Genomic DNA, 18,371 nt, shown 5'->3' with positions numbered 1-18,371 from the left:
CACACAGTTTCTCTCAAACAGAAACACACACCAGATCTACAAAACCACACACTGATCAGCAGACTTTGACTCAGGTTTCAATTTCATAAAACACTTTTTGCAGAACACAACTCAATTCTCTATGAACACACACACATCTAACAGAATTAATATTATGGCAAAGATGTTTGCAAATGTTTGCTTTTGAGATGTGTTTGTGATTTTTTGAACAGTGCTTCATTTCACAAGAGATTTTAGTTTTTTTGCATGTTGTGTGCAATTCTTGGATTTGTGTGTAAAGCTGAAAAAAGAGGCAAAGTTTCTTGCCTAGTCATAGTAGTTATGTATTCTTCCATGTGTAGAGCTCCGAGAGAGAGTCGAGAGGCGGATGCGCAGACGCAGACCCGCCGTGATGCCGTGAGAGAGCCGCTCCTCATCATGGGCAATCAGGACGGGAAGCCGAGGCGCTCCGACGGTGCAGCGCACGAGAACACGGCTCACAACGGCACAAAGAAAGGGAAGAAGAAAAACAGATCCGACAGATCCTCAGTGTTCCCTCACATACGCAAACGCAAGAGCCAGAGCAAGACTAAAAGCTTCCTGAGCGGATCCAGAGAGGAGGATGCATCGCTGGATGAGCTGGACAGCGCTCCGTCACTGTGTAATAAGACGCCTGATCTCTCCGGGGATGAGCTGGGACATTCGGACACCGAGCCCGAGCATCCTCGCCCCCAGGAGGAGGAGGAGGAGAAGAAGAAGAAGAAGGTGACGAGCTCCGGATCCGACACGGACATGTACAGCCTCCCCTCGGCCGCAGAGCAGGAGGATTTACTGGCTGACATCCAGCAGGCCATCCGTCTGAAGCAGGGCGTGATGCTCGGCTCCGTCCAGATCCCCTGGCACCGTGATCAAACCGGACACACCCCCGACTCAGAGCCGCTCACCGAGCTACAAGCCATTCCCAGAGAGGAAACAAACGGGATTGTGAACGGGATCTCAGAGGAGTCTCCGGGAGCTGTGGAGACGGTCACAGAGGAGTCCGAGGGCCCTGTGTCTCCAGCTGTGGCTCCTACAGACACACACCTGGAAGAAGAAGAGCCATCTCCTCCGTCTGACCTCAGGTACAGCTGTCCAAGTGTCTGAGGACCAAAGCTGAGTTCTGCTCTTAACTCTTTAATGACGCATTCTGTGTGAATCTGTGGTAAAGTGTATTTTCAGCATCATTCCTCCATCTTCAGTGTTGCATGATCTTCAGAAATCAGAATAATACGATGATTTATTATTAGAATTATCAGGGAAATTGTGATACTTTTTGCAGGATTCTTTGATGAATGAAATGTTAAAAAGAACAGCATTTATTCAAAATATAAATCTTTCTAATCTTGTAAATCTCTGCTATCACTTCTTAACACTTAACATAAGCTTGCTGAATAAAAGTTTTAATTTCTTTCAAAGATAGAATGAACAAAAATTTACTGACCCCAAACTTTTAAACGTTAGTGTATTTTGTTAGAAAAGATTTCTGTTTTAAATAAATGTTCTTCTGTTTAACTTTTTATTCATCAAACTATCCAGAAAAAAAGTATCACATGTTCCAAAACAATCTTAAGCAGCACTGATAATAATATCAGAGTGATTTCTGAAGATCATGTGACACTGAAGACTGGAGGAATGATGCTGGAAATACAGCGGAGCATCACAGAAATACATTACACTTTAACAGAGATTCACACAGAAAACTGCTGATTTACATTAGAATAAATATTCAGATTATTAAAAAATGTTCCTGTTTTTTTAATTAAATAATTGAAGCCTTGATGAGCAGAAGAGACACCTGTAAAAATAAAAAAAAATTGTTCTGATCCCTAACTTTTGACCAGCAGTGTATATCTTTAAATAAATCACTCATTTAAAGTTTTGTTCATATAGCCCACTCATACTCATGAGTACTAACTTAAATAATCATGATTATGTTTTCTGCGGTGATGGAGCAGGTCCACAGGCTCGCTGGAGTGTGTCACCGTCATCGAGGAGCTCGTCCAGAGGCGCAAGAGCAGCGTTTCCTTCGCTCCGGAGAGTCCTCTGGCCACACGGCTGCTGAAGTCTGCGGTCAAGCCCTATCCGTCCATCAGCACGTCCTACATCAAGACCACCACACGCCAGCTGAGCTCGCCCTCCCCCTCGCCGTCCAACAGCCCACTGTCCACCCGCCGCGGACCGGAGAGGGCAGAGAGGAGTTGTGTCCAGCGCCAGCGCTCCATCAGCACCACCAGCTCCACCCGCCGCTCCATCAGCCGCTCCGCAGACTGGACTGAGGAGCTCCGGACCAATCACAGCTCCACATGCAGCTTCCAGCCGGTGTTCACAGGTCAGCTCTGCACTGCATCTCAACTGCTGTGAATGTCATTACACATGCAGCCAAGGCATCACTCCTCATTTCCATTCAGTTTAAACCACAAACTAAAACTGAAGGAAACATAAGACCAGTCTTGAGTCTCTGGGGTATATTTGAAGCAATAGGCAAAAAAAAAAAAAATTATCAATTTTCTTTTATGCCAAAAATCATTAGGATATTAAGTAAAGATCATGTTCCATGACGATATTAAGTAAACTTACTACTGTAAATATATCAAAACTTAATGTTTGATTAGTAATATACATTGCTAAGAGCTTCATTTGAACAACTTTAAAGATGATTTTCTCAATATTTAGATTTTTTTGCTCCCTCAGATTCCAGATTTTCAAATAGTTGTATCTCAGACAGATATTGTCCTCCGAACAAACCACCTTGAACTAAAATTAAAGTGAATACTGAAAATATAATAATAAAAATATAATAGTATCTCTATTACTTCACTATTAATACACAAAGTAATGTTTATTTATTATGCCACTCACTGAATTAAACATGCACTGTAGTTTCCAGATTTCCAGTCCTTTAAAAGTTTAAATCCCCCAACCAAAGCTTTTTTTTTTCTTTTGTATCTGACAGAATTACTCACAAACCAACCTTCTGTTTGCTTCATTAAAAAGAATCCGCTCAAGAGAATCACTAATTTCTGTTGCTGTAGATCGAGACGAGACTCATGAATCGTTTAGTTCCAGTGGTTTTTAAGGAACTGATTCTGTTCTGCATAAGAACTGGCAGATATTAGTTGTGTAATCGCTGTGTTTTAGATGCGTTTCCTCATGCTGACATCCAGCGTCTGTCTGATCAAATTATTACAAACTAACAACGATGTTATCACTTTTATAACATTCATCTGAACAGATGTGTTGATTGATTGTTTAATGGGCAGAACTACATCTCCCATGATGCACTTCATTTTGTTTCTCATTGGCTCTCTGCCAGCGTGTGGCTCATCTTTGGTCTTATTGATATGCTAATGAAGTTAATGAGCTGTTGATAATCAGGCTGGTGAATGTGTGTGACTGTAGGAACTGATCTCAGAGCAGCCCGTCTGCTAATATTACAGTGAGGTGAAGGGTCAGGACTCAGGATCTTAATCAAATGTTGCGCTGACAGGAAAGTGTTATAGAGACTAATGACTTCTGTGTTCTCTGTGAGTTTAATGTGGATGTTGAGACAGTGAGGAGATAAAGCTCCAGCGGAAGCACTGCAGAAGTGACTCATTCATAAATCAGCAGAAAACAGCCCCCCCCCACACACACACAGTGTATCACAGTATCACACACACTCATTAATACTTTCAGCCTCGACATATTCAACTGATAATAGACAGGCTCAGAGACTATTAGAGTTTTAGAGTGAGTGTGAGGGCTGTGTGCGCGGCAGTGAGTGTGAGGACGGTGTGTGCGGTAGTGAGTGTGAGGGCGATCTGCGCTGTAGTGAGTGTGAGGGCGGTGTGCGCGGTAGTGAGTGTGAGGACGGTGTGCGCGGTAGTGAGTGTGAGGACGGTGTGCGCGGCAGTGAGTGTGAGGGCGGTGTGCGCGGTAGTGAGTGTGAGGGCCGTGTGCGAGGTATTGAGTGTGAGGACGGTGTGCGCGGTAGTGTGTGTGAGGACGGTGTGCGCGGTAGTGAGTGTGAGGGCTGTGTGCGCGGTAGTGAGTGTGAGGACGGTGTGCGCTGTAGTGAGTGTGAGGACCGTGTGCGCGGTAGTGAGTGTGAGGACGGTGTGCGCGGTAGTGAGTGTGAGGGCTGTGTGCACAGTAGTGAGTGTGAGGACGGTGTGCGCGGTAGTGAGTGCGAGGACGGTGTGCGCTGTAGTGAGTGTGAGGGCGGTGTGCACGGTAGTGAGTGTAAGGACGGTGTGCGCTGTAGTGAGTGTGAGGACCGTGTGCGTGGTAGTGAGTGTGAGGGCTGTGTGCGCGGTAGTGAGTGTGAGGGCTGTGTGCACAGTAGTGAGTGTGAGGACGGTGTGCGCGGTAGTGAGTGCGAGGACGGTGTGTGCTGTAGTGAGTGTGAGGGCGGTGTGCACGGTAGTGAGTGTGAGGACGGTGTGCGCTGTAGTGAGTGTGAGGACCGTGTGCGTGGTAGTGAGTGTGAGGGCTGTGTGCGCGGTAGTGAGTGTGAGGGCTGTGTGCACAGTAGTGAGTGTGAGGACGGTGTGCGCGGTAGTGAGTGCGAGGACGGTGTGCACGGTAGTGAGTGTGAGGACCGTGTGCGCAGTAGTGAGTGTGAGGGCTGTGTGCACAGTAGTGAGTGTGAGGACGGTGTGCGCGGTAGTGAGTGCGAGGACGGTGTGTGCTGTAGTGAGTGTGAGGGCGGTGTGCATGGTAGTGAGTGTGAGGACGGTGTGCGCTGTAGTGGGTGTGAGGACGGTGTGCGCGGTAGTGAGTGTGAGGGCCGTGTGCGCGGTAGTGAGTGTGAGGGCCGTGTGTGCAGTAGTGAGTGTGAGGGCTGTGTGCGCGGTAGTGAGTGTGAGGACGGTGTGCGCTGTAGTGAGTGTGAGGACCGTGTGCGCGGTAGTGAGTGTGAGGACGGTGTGCGCGGTAGTGAGTATGAGGGCTGTGTGCACGGTAGTGAGTGTGAGGACGGTGTGCGCGGTAGTGAGTGCGAGGACGGTGTGCGCTGTAGTGAGTGTGAGGGCGGTGTGCACGGTAGTGAGTGTGAGGACGGTGTGCGCGGTAGTGAGTGTGAGGGCTGTGTGCACAGTAGTGAGTGTGAGGACGGTGTGCGCGGTAGTGAGTGCGAGGACGGTGTGCGCTGTAGTGAGTGTGAGGGCGGTGTGCACGGTAGTGAGTGTGAGGACGGTGTGCGCTGTAGTGGGTGTGAGGACGGTGTGCGCGGTAGTGAGTGTGAGGGCCGTGTGCGCGGTAGTGAGTGTGAGGGCCGTGTGTGCAGTAGTGAGTGTGAGGGTGGTGTGCGCGGTAGTGAGTGTGAGGGTCGTGTGCGCGGTAGTGAGTGTGAGGGCTGTGTGCGCGGTAGTGAGTGTGAGGACGGTGTGCGCGGTAGTGAGTGTGAGGGCTGTGTGCGCGGTAGTGGGTGTGAGGACGGTGTGCGCGGTAGTGAGTGTGAGGACGGTGTGCGCGGTAGTGAGTGTGAGGACGGTGTGCGCTGTAGTGGGTGTGAGGACGGTGTGCGCGGTAGTGAGTGTGAGGGCCGTGTGCGCGGTAGTGAGTGTGAGGACGGTGTGCGCGGTAGTGAGTGTGAGGACGGTGTGCGCGGTAGTGAGTGTGAGGGCTGTGTGCGCGGTAGTGGGTGTGAGGACGGTGTGCGCGGTAGTGAGTGTGAGGACGGTGTGCGCGGTAGTGAGTGTGAGGACGGTGTGCGCTGTAGTGGGTGTGAGGACGGTGTGCGCGGTAGTGAGTGTGAGGGCCGTGTGCGCGGTAGTGAGTGTGAGGGCCGTGTGTGCGGTAGTGAGTGTGAGGGTGGTGTGCGCGGTAGTGAGTGTGAGGGCCGTGTGCGCGGTAGTGAGTGTGAGGGCTGTGTGCGCGGTAGTGGGTGTGAGGACGGTGTGCGCGGTAGTGGGTGTGAGGACGGTGTGCGCGGTAGTGAGTGTGAGGACGGTGTGCGCGGTAGTGAGTGTGAGGACGGTGTGCGCTGTAGTGGGTGTGAGGACGGTGTGCGCGGTAGTGAGTGTGAGGGCCGTGTGCGCGGTATTGAGTGTGAGGGCCGTGTGTGCGGTAGTGAGTGTGAGGGTGGTGTGCGCGGTAGTGAGTGTGAGGGCCGTGTGCGCGGTAGTGAGTGTGAGGGCTGTGTGCGCGGTAGTGGGTGTGAGGACGGTGTGCGCGGTAGTGAGTGTGAGGACGGTGTGCGCAGTAGTGAGTGTGAGGACGGTGTGCGCAGTAGTGAGCGTGAGGGCTGTGTGTGCAGGCCGGACTCTGTTGGAGCGCTTCTCCCAGCAGCAGGACTCTGGAGAGCCGGAGGAGGTGGAGAAGGTGTGCTCCAGGATCCTGGCCTTGGGCCTCCTGCTGCCCTTCAGCGGCTGCTTCAGAGACCCCGACAGCAGCGGACCGATCGCGCCCGAGTTTGACGTGAGTCCTGGTTCACTTCACTAACCCTTCTGTTCTTAAAAGACCAATTTGAGTCCGATCAGTGCAGCAGCATGGTTTAGTCCTACATTTTGTGGCTTCTTATGTAAAATTATTAAAACACTAGTATTTCCAGCAGCTAAAACTGGTCCGTTATGTCTATATTATGTCAGTAGCAAATATCACTCTACATTTCCAAACATTCATTGTGCGAAAGATAGAAATAACTGACTTCAAACCAGTTTTATCTGCTGGAAACACTAGTGTTCTGATCATTTTGACCAGCACTGTAATACTGAAGTTTAGCATGTAGTTCTTAAACACACTATAATGAAAGGACACACATGGGGTATTGTTGTCCTTGTTCTTACTGGCTGAGGTTGGCATCATGTGATCTGCTGCTCCACTGTGATTGGCTCTTATCAAGACTAGGCTGGTTCATAAGAGTCAGAGCGCCATCTGCTGCTGGACACTGCTGGGATGCAGAGAGGAAATGAATGTTGATATCTTTCACCTGTTTTCGTCGCTATAAACCCATATAACGTATGAATAAGCTGGCAGAGATTTGTTTGCTGGTGGCCACAGCTCATCAGATAACTCCAGAACCACAGCTTGATTTTGAGGTTTAGTGATTTTACATACACAAGATTTCACATGGACTCTTTTATCCTCCAACATCATCACTCTTCCAAACCATATGGAAAGCTTGTGATCACTGATGAATCTCTTCAGCAGTCGCTGACCGGTGTTTATTTTAGGGTGTGTGTTTGCTGCAGTGTGTGTCAATTATTTACAGTCCTGGCTCTGTAAATTCGGGCTCTCTGATTGGCTCGGGCACTTTTGACCGCTTTAGGGTGTGTCTTCATTGGGGAGTGATGTCATCAGTCTCTCTCTCTGTGTGCTGCCGGGTTGAGCGAGAGGTGTTTGTGTCATAAAGCATCCGCAGCATCAGCAGACGATGGATGTCTGTAACTGCATGCATCTGAGTCACAGTTAATTGACTAGTTATTTATTTATCGTATATGTTTACATTTCAGTTGTTGTTTTGTCAGTTTTATTAGTTTTAATACACTTTGTTTATTACTTTCATTTAATTGTATTTCATTTAAAATTGAATAATGTTAGTACTTCAACTAGAAATGTTGCATTAGCTACAAACTATTTGCTGAAAACATGTTTTTCAGTGGTTTTATTTAATGATAACAGCACTGCGATTCAAGTCAAGTCACCTTTATTTATAAAGCACTCTTTAAACAACACAGATTGTGTCAGAGCAGTTTTAGAGTATTACAATAGGAAAATATTGTGTCAGTCAGTAATAATGCAGAAGGACAATAGTAAAGAGTCAAGTTTAAGTTGAATTCAGTGATGTGATTCTCAGAGGTTTGATAATGTGATTTGTTAGTGATCTGTGTCGCTGCTGCAGATCTGATGCTGTGTTTCGTTCCTCCTGTGTCTGCAGACCGGTCAGCTGTACACATGGGCAGCGGTCAGTCAGCCTCCTCCGTCTCTGGAGGGACACCTGAAGAACCTGTGGCCCCAGAACAGACCCGGAGCCCAGGACCGGCCCCAGCCCAAACACACAGAGGACGGTATGAACACAGAGTTAATTATTCAGTGTCCTCTTCATCTTCTCCTCTGTTAACAGCTTGTTGTAAAGGTGTGACACAGTTTGAGTGATTTCTGCAGCACACCACTAAATAAACGCAAACTATTATATATATATATATATGTTTTGTTTTTTTGTTTTTTTACAAAAAGTGCATTTCTGTCTGCATTCATCAAACTCAAGCATTCAACAAGTTATTGTTAGAAATATAACTTTTTTTCATTTTTTTTTTATGCAATGCAATTGTTTGTTTTTTTATAGACAAAATCTCATATATAACCCCCCAAATCAATGAAATTGCTGGTATAATATTGAGTCTTGACTCTTAAGATGTGTTTGTTTCAGGACTTCAGGTCTCTGTTCGTTCCGAAAGCTCATCCTGCTCTCTGTTAGTTCTCAGATTTATGTGTTATAGAGACGATCTTGGGTTCATATGTTCAGTTTCTCTTTAGCATTCAGCTGATGTTAATCAAGCTCCATCTTTCACATTCGCTGCATCTTCAGAAACAGGATTACTGCATTTGTAGAGTCTGGAAAGTCACTGGGATCTGAATTTCTAAATGAGATTATTTTTTTTTTTTGCAGCGGTCGAGGAGCAGGAGGGTGAGTATCTCGATCACACACCTGTCTTCAGGGGCTTCACCTCATTTCACCTGCGTCACTGGCTGAGCTTCACTACAGAAACATTAAAGCCCTTTATTCCCTCCATCAATCAGCACTGATCACATTCTCATAATTACATCAGGTTTTTCAGCCCATCGTCCTCGATGATTGTTCTGAAGCTTCGTTCATATTCCCAGACTAGTATTTCCTGTAGATTTTACAGTGTGTGTGTGTGTGTGTGTGTATGTGTGTGTGTGTGTTTCAGAGCATCAGGCCGTCGTTTCAGACCTTAAAAAACATCAGGAAGAAGAAATCCAGCAAATTGAGGTGAGTCTCATTCATCTCTCTAAGACCCTTTGGGGTTTTTTTTTAAAATACATCCTCATCACATCTGTATTGTGATATTTTAAACCTGTCTGAGAAACATGGTAATACCACGGTGCTTTATAATATTTAAGTGCTTCTGATTAATCTGAATGAAGTATTGTGGTCTTCAGTGTTTCTCTCAGCGCTGATGGATGGATGCGTTTCATGATTCATTCATTACTCGATGGGTTCGTCTGAGTATCCATATTGACTCACGCAGGTTACTGGGCTGGTTGTGTTTGTTTCGATGCCTTGCTGCTGGACTAATGTTTAATGGTTAGTTTGATTTCAGAAACAGGAAGTAAACATCTGTGCTTCAGGAGAAGTGTGCTGTAGTGTGCACTAGCAGCAGAGGGCAGCATCACTGCACACTTCAGTCCATCAGACCTTTACTACAAGAGCATAGGAAGCTAGTGGACCTTCTGTTCCAATAATACTTCAACAGTGTATTATATTATATTCAGTATATTATATATTATATGCATAATATAGTATCATTATGTAAATGCAGTATTTATATTTTTTAAAGTGTGTGTATATATGCGTGTGTGTGAGTGTGTGTATATACGTGTGTGAGTATGTATATGTTTGTGTATGTAAACACACACTCAAGTGTATCTTAAAAAATCTGAATATCGTGAATGTTTTTTTGTAACATTTCAAAAAGTTAAACTTTCATATATTGTAGATTCATTACATGTATCTATTTTTTTGTTGTTTTAATTTTGATGATTACAGCTTACAGCACATGAAAGTCAAAAATCCAGTATCTCCATACAGTATAAGTTGAAAGGTATGTCTTGTTTTGTGAAACCACAATAATGGGAAATACTGCTGACTTGGCAATGGTCTAAAAGACGATCATTGACACCCTCCAAAAGAGGGTAAGTCTCAGGTCATTACTGAAAGAACGGCTGTTCATAGAGTGCTGTATCAAAGCATATTACATGCAAAGTTGACTGGAAGAAAGTGGGTAGGTAAAGGTGCACAAGCAGCAGGGATGACCGCAAGCTTGAGAATACGGTCACACAAAGCCGATTCAAACACTTGGGAGAGCTTCACAGAAGCTGGAGTGCCTCAAGAGTCACATGCTCAGACGTCTTCAGGAAAAGGGCTACCAAAAAGTAGATCCGACAATTCAGACGAGCCGAAGGCCGCTATTAAAGAAACCTGTGCTTCAGTAGTGCCTTATCAGAGCCACAGGCTGACCGCTTATAATTATATAAAATATAATTTAATTTTATAATTGTATTAATATAAATGTTACATTTATATTTTTTCAAAAAAAAACTCTATATACAGTTAACAATGACTAAATATGAATAATTGTATAAATTAACATTTACATTATACAATATTATATATATTAATATTTATGAATAATGATTATAAATAATTAATCATATAAATGTATTTACATTATATATATAATATTAAATCTATTAAATTACATAATATTATATGATTGACGGTGCTTTGATTTTTTTAAATGAACCTTTATAAAATATAATAAAAATTATTATAACATTATTAATGATAATTGTATGCATATAATTATTGATTAATAATTGCCTTAATAGGTTTATATAAATAAGTGATGTTTAAATATTCCTGATTACTATAATATATTAAGCATTTTATACACAATTAGCAATTGACTATTCACAATTAAGTAACAATTAATTGTATATATAAATATTAAAACCTTTATTCTTTAATGCTTATGAATAACTATTTATTTTATATAATAATGTCAATATTTTACTTTTATATGCAATAAAATTACACATTTTATATTTATGAAAACTGCATTAATATATTTGTATAAGCATTCCTGCTAAATTAGCCTAGCATCGTCCATACTGATTGAAAACTTCTGTCAGAGCCACTAAGAAACGAGCAGGGTGATGCTCTCTCTCCATGCATTCTCTCACAGTGTTTCTCATTAAACATTCATGTATGATGCTCTCTATTAGGTCCTGTGGGGTGTCTCTCCTGGAGTCTGTTGAATTCAGAGGACTGTAGGCATCTATTGTTGTGTTTTGAGTCTGAAAGCAGCTGCTCCTCATCAGTTATGTCCATGCTTCAGCATTGTTTCTTCCTACAGGAAACACGTTTAACCGCATGACACGAACGCGAGTGACTTCGCGGAATCCAGTGGATGAAAAAACTCAGATTTATGTCTCTTACTGTCTGCGGCATTCGTCTGCTTTTCATCACGCCTGTCTCTGTCTCTGCAGGAGGAGTCGGTGATAAAGACTGTGCATCTGAAGCAGGAGCACGTCTGCGTGATCGAGCAGCTGGAGCAGACGATCGAAGACCTGCGCTGTAAGATCGCGGAGCTGGAGAAACAGCAGCCTCTGCTGGAGCGGGAGGTGCAGACACAAGACCAGGAGTGTGGAGGAGAGGAGCGTCTCCTCCCAGACGTCTGCCATGTGGACCTGCAGACAGAAATCACTGCGCTGCTGCCCCTGGAGGCCAAGTCAGTGCAGACGTCTCCTATGGACGAGAGCTTTAGGTTTAAACTGCCTCCTGTGGAGGCGCAGGCACCGGGGAGGAGTGACTCCTCACTGCCATCAGGAACTGAGAATGCTTCTCAAGTGTTTGTGTGCATGTGCCAGCATCTGCCAGGCATTTCAGTGCCTCCACCACCACCACCACCTCCTCCTCTATCCGGGATGTGTTCACCTCCTACTCCACCTCCGCTTCCAGGAATGAGCACTCTTTCAGCACCACCTACTCTTCCAGGCAGTTCATTTCCTCCTCCTTTACCAGGAATGGATGCGCCTCCTCCTGCGCCTCCTTTACCAGGAATGGATGCGCCTCCTCCTGCGCCTCCTTTACCAGGAATGGGTGCGCCTCCTCCTCCACCTCCTTTACCAGGAATGGGTGCGCCTCCTCCTCCACCTCCTTTACCAGGAATGGATGCGCCTCCTCCTCCACCTCCTTTACCAGGAATTGTTGCGCCTCCACCTCCACCTCCTTTACCAGGAATGGATGCGCCTCCTCCTCCACCTCCTTTACCAGGAATGGGTGCGCCTCCTCCTCCACCTCCTTTACCAGGAATGGATGCGCCTCCTCCTCCACCTCCTTTACCAGGAATGGATGCGCCTCCTCCTCCACCTCCTTTACCAGGAATGGATGCGCCTCCTCCTCCACCTCCTTTACCAGGAATGGATGCGCCTCCTCCTCCACCTCCTTTACCAGGAATGGGTGCGCCTCCTCCTCCACCTCCTTTACCAGGAATGGATGCGCCTCCTCCTCCACCTCCTTTACCAGGAATGGATGCGCCTCCTCTTCCACCTCCTTTACCAGGAATTCCGCTTCCTCTCTCAACTGCAGGATCAGCACCTCCTCCTCCGGGTCCTCCACCCTTGGCTCCTGGTCCTCCTCTGGCCTTCGGTCTGGGTTCTCTGCCTCCTCCGCTCCCGCTGGGTCTGTACACATTAGGAGCACTGCAGGAGAAACCGCCTCACAAAAGCTTGGTGGAGCCGCCGAGACCCATGAAACCGCTGTACTGGACCCGGATACAGCTGCACACCAAAAAGTACCATTATTCTACATCATTTATTCAGTTTGTTCTGCTGCTGTTGTGATTCGTTCCACTCTTACTAATTACCAGAATACCAAAGTTAATAAGGCAATAATCATCATCGCTCACTAGAGCTCATAGTTAGTGATCTGAGTGATCAGATGCACCAGTTTCAGCTGCTGAACCGTAAACAGATGAAAACCTGAGTCACATCTACAGACCACAACACATTTTACATTCTAGACAGAAAGAAAATACCTAGAGCACCCTAGCAACCAAATGCAGTGACCTAGCAACACCACCCACTATAGCATGACTTAAACGGTCAATATTAATTACTGTAAATTGATTTCAGCATTTTTTTTATTAAAATGTTTTTTATTTATAACAAATAATAATAAATTAATGAATGCTTAATAAATTAACAATAATTTAATTTTATTTATTTTTATTTAATTCAGCAATGAGTTTAATGAATATAATTTTGTTAATGAGAGAGTTAGATATTTTTGTTCAGTTTTTTTTTGATTGTTTCTTTGTTTTTTTTGTTTCCTCTCTTTCTTTCTCATGTAAAAAGATTGCCATGTTTTTTTTTTCTCTCTCTGAGGAGTTGTTCATAAAGCAGGTGTTTTTCTGCTCTAAAGTCTGTATTTCCCTCCAGGGAATCTCATGCTCTCGTGTGGGAGAAGATCGAAGAGCCACCCGTGGATTTTGAGGAGTTTGTTGAACTCTTCTCCAAAACTGCAGTGAAAGAGAAGAAGAAGCCCCTTTCGGACACGATCAGCCGGTCAAAGACCAAGCAGGTGAGCAGAGATGTGCGCTGTTATGTCTGTGGCTCGGGATGAGTTTACGAGCGTGTGAATGCATCGAGACGTTTCCATGACTGAGTCCTGACGTTTGTGTACAAACCGAGGCTCCTCTCAGAGTAAATGGCCAAGCGCTTGGCACCGCCGTGCACCAGATTCCAGCTCCGAATGGAAATATGAGCGTAAAGAGCAGAACCGAGGCGCATAAATATGGCAAAGTGCTCCAAACGCTCGTGGGTTTATCAGATCTGTGTCAGACGTCTGTATGTGGGAGGTTCCTCAACTGTAGGAGCTCAGTGCCACTGGATGGATTCCTGTTGAGCAGATCAATATAAACAGATTTCAGCTTTTCTTTTTTTATTTGTCACCTATTTATTTCTATAGCACTTTATGCAATACAGAATTTTTTTTTTTTGGAAAAGGTATATGCAACTTGTAAGTGTTTGTAGTGTAATATGAGTTGTGTAGTTGATCAGATACTCTTACTGTTCGGGGGAATTTTAACATGTTTTAATCTTCTTCATATGAGACCCCCCCCCCCCCCATGAGTCTGAAGTCACATGACGCTCAGACCGCGAGTGAACAGACCTGAGGTTAACCACACTAATGCTCGTTCCGCTCCCTATTTGCATATTTACGACTCCTCCATTTACATAACACAGGGATTTTTCCTAAGCGGCTGAGCAGATGTGGCCATGGTGCGAGTTGTGGTGCATTCTGGGACGGATCGTGTTCTGAGGTGTTTGGCGTCTCGTCTGAAGGCTGATGGAGACATGTTTTATGCGTCTGAGGCCGTGTCTCATGTATTTAAGACATCTGGGCTCTTCTGATCTGATGTTTGAAATGGTAATCCTGCAGACCTGCTCTGGTCATGTCTGAGGCGTCTGGAGGTGATTTGTCTCACTGAAGGGAACAGAACATCATCATCATCATCAGCGGCTGCTTCTGTTTAGCCCTCGTCACACATTCAGCTCCGCTTTGATCTGGAAGAGATGCTGAAAACATTCGACTCAATGCATAGTTTTTAACAAGGTCATCAACAGCAGAAAACAAGCACCGAGCGTCTTTTACAGCTGGTTTGTTTGGTCTAATTAAAACAAAGATTTCTCCTGCAGCTTCCTGTTTCAGATCAGCTGGATCCAGATCTGTATTGTGCTCTGGTTCCTCTGAGACGCTGTGTCTGATGTGTTTGTGGGTTTCCATCACCTCGCAGCTCATTGTCCTCACGGTGGATAAAGATCAGCTGAATGAATTGGCTTTTGTTCTTCTGGCCAGAAACACTTTCCTTTTCAAATCAAGACGTAACGAGCAAATAGTTGTAATTACGCACACAGATGCTGTAATGATCTGATGACGGACTCGCACTCGTCTGACACGAACTAATGCTCATATTACAATCATATGAGTATCATGACATCACGTGATCTGAAAGCAATTCATCTTTTAATCATGAAGCCTCCAGGGTTTGAGGACGGTGACTTTAATTAACCTGATTTATATTTGTTTTGCAGAAAAGCAGTAAGAGACTTGAGGTCAGGTTGTATTTTATATGTATCCATTATATATCTATATCTGTGTGTGTGTGTGTGTGTGTGTCGTAGGTGGTGAAGCTGCTGAACACCAAGCGTTCTCAGGCCGTGGGGATCCTGATGTCCAGTTTACATCTCGACATGAAGGACATTCAGCACGGTCTGTATTCTGTTCCTGTTGTTGGAGTTATATTCCCTGGGAAATACTGGATTAATATGCTTTAACTCGACTGGAATTATATACAACTGGAATTTTTTTCAATGTACTGGTCATAGATGTTGTCAGTTTTAAGTAATTTATCATGATGTGGTGATTCGAGGTACACTGAGATCCACTCAAATGTTCCGGAGATCACAGACTCTATATAAAGGGATGTCAGAGATGAGGATAGAAATCATCCGGCGTTATGTTGAGCGTATTATCTCACGAGTCAGCGGTCGGAGTGACATAAGAGTGACAAACAAGTCAAATGGTATTTCTGTGTAGATGTTTGTGAAAAAGGCTAATTAAGAGGTTAATGAGGCACTTTTGTAGGTCTGCTAGACGCGGTGTATCTGCTCTGTAGCGTGAGTTAGATGTTGGTCATCACGGTGTCTGCGGTCAGCGGCGGGTGGAGCTGGATGTGTGCAGCTGGGGGTTTTGTTCTGGCGAGCTGCTTCCTGTTTTCTTTCCACACTGGCGTTTGGTTCTGGTGTTGAATGCAGGGCGTCCGGGCATTGACGTGTTCTTCTGTGTTCTTCTGTGTTCTTCTGTGTTCTGTGGGCGGCAGCGAGGGTTTCCTGATGCTCTGATACACTGCAGGTCAGATCCATCACTTATCAGATGAACAAACTCACACATTCACATCACATGCTTTTACTGATCTCTTCTGTCAGTGATGCTTTGAGGAATCATTCCTGCTGCACGCCACACACTTACAATATTTAAAACCACCTGTAAATCTGGCCTCATGTCATTAAAACTCTTTTATTGTAAGATTTTAGGACTTTTATAAACTTTTAAAAACCTATTGACTTATTTTTATGTTTTATTCTATTTTTATTTATTAATTTAATTTTTTTATTAATTAATCGGATTCACAGAAGATTCAGACGAATGTCTGTAATTTAAGAGATTTTCACAAATAATGTTTTTTAATAATGTTATCATGTTTTAGTTGTTTTAGTTGTATTTTTTTTTTGTTATTTATAACCTTATCAAAGTAACTGAGATTAATTTGAATGCACAATAAAACATGTTTTTTGAAAATTGTTAAAAACTGAGTTATCTGTTTTTTCAAATGAACTCTTCAGTTGTGAAATGATATGTCAGTGTGAACTTGTAATGATATTGAGGGTAATATGAGAGTTTTGTAGGGATGGGACAAGCTGGTGTCTCTCGTCTCACAAATATTTGTGGAGTGCCAGCTTATTTGATTCTGCCAGCAAGACTTCATTTCTATCTAATCGGTGTGTTTATGCGTTTGCATGCTCTCGTGTGTGTGTGTGTGTGTGTGTGTGTGTGTGTGAGAGAGAGAGAGAGGAGTTCAGGCCTCGACTGTCGTATGATGTCATGATGCTCAAATCAAACGCAGACGTGTGATGTCATCACTTCCTAACACACACTCAGAGCTGTTAAAATCACACAGACGTATGCGTCGTGTTTAAGAGCTGTGTTTGAAGGCTGTCATGCTTTTTCTCTTTTTTCTTCTCAGTTTGAAATTTTCAGTTACATTTTTTTCTCGACCTCTTGTCATAGACATTTTTCACCATTCATCAAGTCCTCATTAATAAAATAAAGTTTTGCCCCACATTTTACTTTTTTTGATGCATTTAAAAACAAACAAGGAAATATAAAAAAATTAAATAAAGAAACTTTTTTTTAATTATAATTTTTTATTTTATTTGAGAGGGCATGCTGAAATGGTCAACCCTGTTGCCATTTGTAAAATGTTTAAAGCTTTACATTTTCTGAAGACTCAGCCCTGTTACTTTTTGTTTTTGCATATATTTATTAATTTGTCTTTATTATGAATATTTATGAATATTAAATATATATTATAATCAATTATTTTAATCATTGAAATCTAAAGGGACTAATAAGTATGATAAATATTTAACTTCACCTTTTCAAATGTAAAAGGAATGTGTTTCATGGAGTAATGCAGTTGTTTGATGTTCTGAAAGGAGAGATTGATGTGATATGGGCAAATGTGCTGCTTTAGTGATATTTGTGTGTTCATTTTTGGATATGATGCTGATTCAGCTGCTGATTTCTGTCTAATGTGCGTCTCTATTGGTGTGTGTGTGTGTGTGTGTGTGTGTGTGTGCAGCGATCCTGAATCTGGATAACACTGTGGTTGATCTGGAGACGTTACAGGCGCTCTACGAGAACGTAAGCAGATCCTTCTCTCTGTTCTTCTGCTGCTTTGCTTTTTGAAGATTCTTGCTTTCTTTCCAAGATTCTCTCTTGCTCATATTTAGAACAAATCTCTTAAAAACTAAACTTGCTCGTTACATTTTTAGGGCCTCAGGCGTGAACGAATCCTCAGATCATGCCAAACATGTAATGCACAAACCTTCAAATATACTGAGGAAAATAAAAGCAATCCAGAGTCATGTAGTCCATATGGCCCATCACAGTCTGATTTTAGTTTAGAAACTTTGCAGAGTTTCTGCCCCAAATAAGGTCCAGTTTTTACACAGTTTTGTGGTATGTTATAGTAACCTCTCAGTAACAATCAAGAACATTTAGATTTTCCTTTAATACCAGAAAACACACAGCTGTATTGATCAGGTCAGAACTGTCGTCTAATCACAGTCTAAGAGAGAGAAAAGATGGAAATCTTCCCATGCACACTCCTGAAATATATTCATGTCGAAAAAACCAGTTCAGGAAGCACATCACTGCAGGAATGTGTGTGTGTGTGTGTGTGTGTGTGTGTGTATAAAATAGCCCTGTTTGAGCAGAACGTTCGGTCATGTGCTTTGATTAAAGCAGCAGAAAACATCTTTTGTTTGAGGATGCGAGATGCTTTTGCATAAAAATCATTTTTTGAAGCATCATGTGCCAAATCGTTAGAGGACTTTGAACCGTCCTAAAATTTGTTTCAGATTCATTCTTCTGAGATCTGAGAGTCTGTTAGTCGGCGGAGGCAGAAACATTAAGATGTTTTCGTCTGGCTCACGCCGTAATTATGGAATCCAGACCTGTTCAAATAACAAACAAAGAAAAACATACAGTCAGACTGCAGTAATGCACCTAATGATGGCTCTAATGTGTTTTTCTCTGCTTTTATGAGTGAGTTTCCAGTCTGGCCCGTGTGCAGATGTCAGTCCTGCCGCTCGTGTCGTATCTGTATATTGTCTTTTCATATCTGCCTTTGAGTTTGTGTTTGAAGGCCGAGCGCTGAAAGCTGCTTCATATTAACTATATTTACACTTAAGAAGGCAGTAAATGGGATGCAGAGCGTCTAATCACCGCGTTTGAAGTGCTGTGTGTGTATATGTGCTGTGATGGATCTCCTGATGAC

The 18,371-nt window shown here is 43.8% G+C and overlaps 1 protein-coding gene across 1 annotated transcript; it reads left to right on the top strand.

Moving 5' to 3' along the window:
- The first annotated feature begins 392 nt into the window (after positions 1-392).
- Positions 393-17,278, top strand: LOC127968990 (formin-2-like). The gene is made up of 10 exons (XM_052570530.1): positions 393-1,100; positions 1,974-2,347; positions 6,257-6,417; positions 7,877-8,006; positions 8,609-8,626; positions 8,892-8,953; positions 11,233-12,539; positions 13,186-13,327; positions 14,932-15,019; positions 17,172-17,278. Exons 1-10 carry the CDS (start codon positions 418-420, stop codon positions 17,276-17,278), a joined length of 3,072 nt encoding a protein of 1,023 aa, XP_052426490.1. The 5' UTR covers positions 393-417.
- The last annotated feature ends 1,093 nt before the right edge of the window (positions 17,279-18,371 follow it).

This window comes from Carassius gibelio, chromosome B12, assembly GCF_023724105.1.
Source record: "Carassius gibelio isolate Cgi1373 ecotype wild population from Czech Republic chromosome B12, carGib1.2-hapl.c, whole genome shotgun sequence".
Lineage (NCBI taxonomy): Eukaryota > Metazoa > Chordata > Actinopteri > Cypriniformes > Cyprinidae > Carassius > Carassius gibelio.
This window is presented reverse-complemented; position numbering and strand designations above follow the sequence as displayed.

Excerpts from the sequence above, each read along its gene's own strand:
- LOC127968990 (XM_052570530.1), top strand. The coding sequence starts at position 418 with ATGGGCAATCAGGACGGGAAGCCGAGGCGCTCCGACGGTGCAGCGCAC. Across the intron at positions 2,348-6,256 it reads CTTCCAGCCGGTGTTCACAG|GCCGGACTCTGTTGGAGCGC; the intron begins GTCAGCTCTGCA and ends CTGTGTGTGCAG. Across the intron at positions 8,954-11,232 it reads AAGAAATCCAGCAAATTGAG|GAGGAGTCGGTGATAAAGAC; the intron begins GTGAGTCTCATT and ends CTGTCTCTGCAG.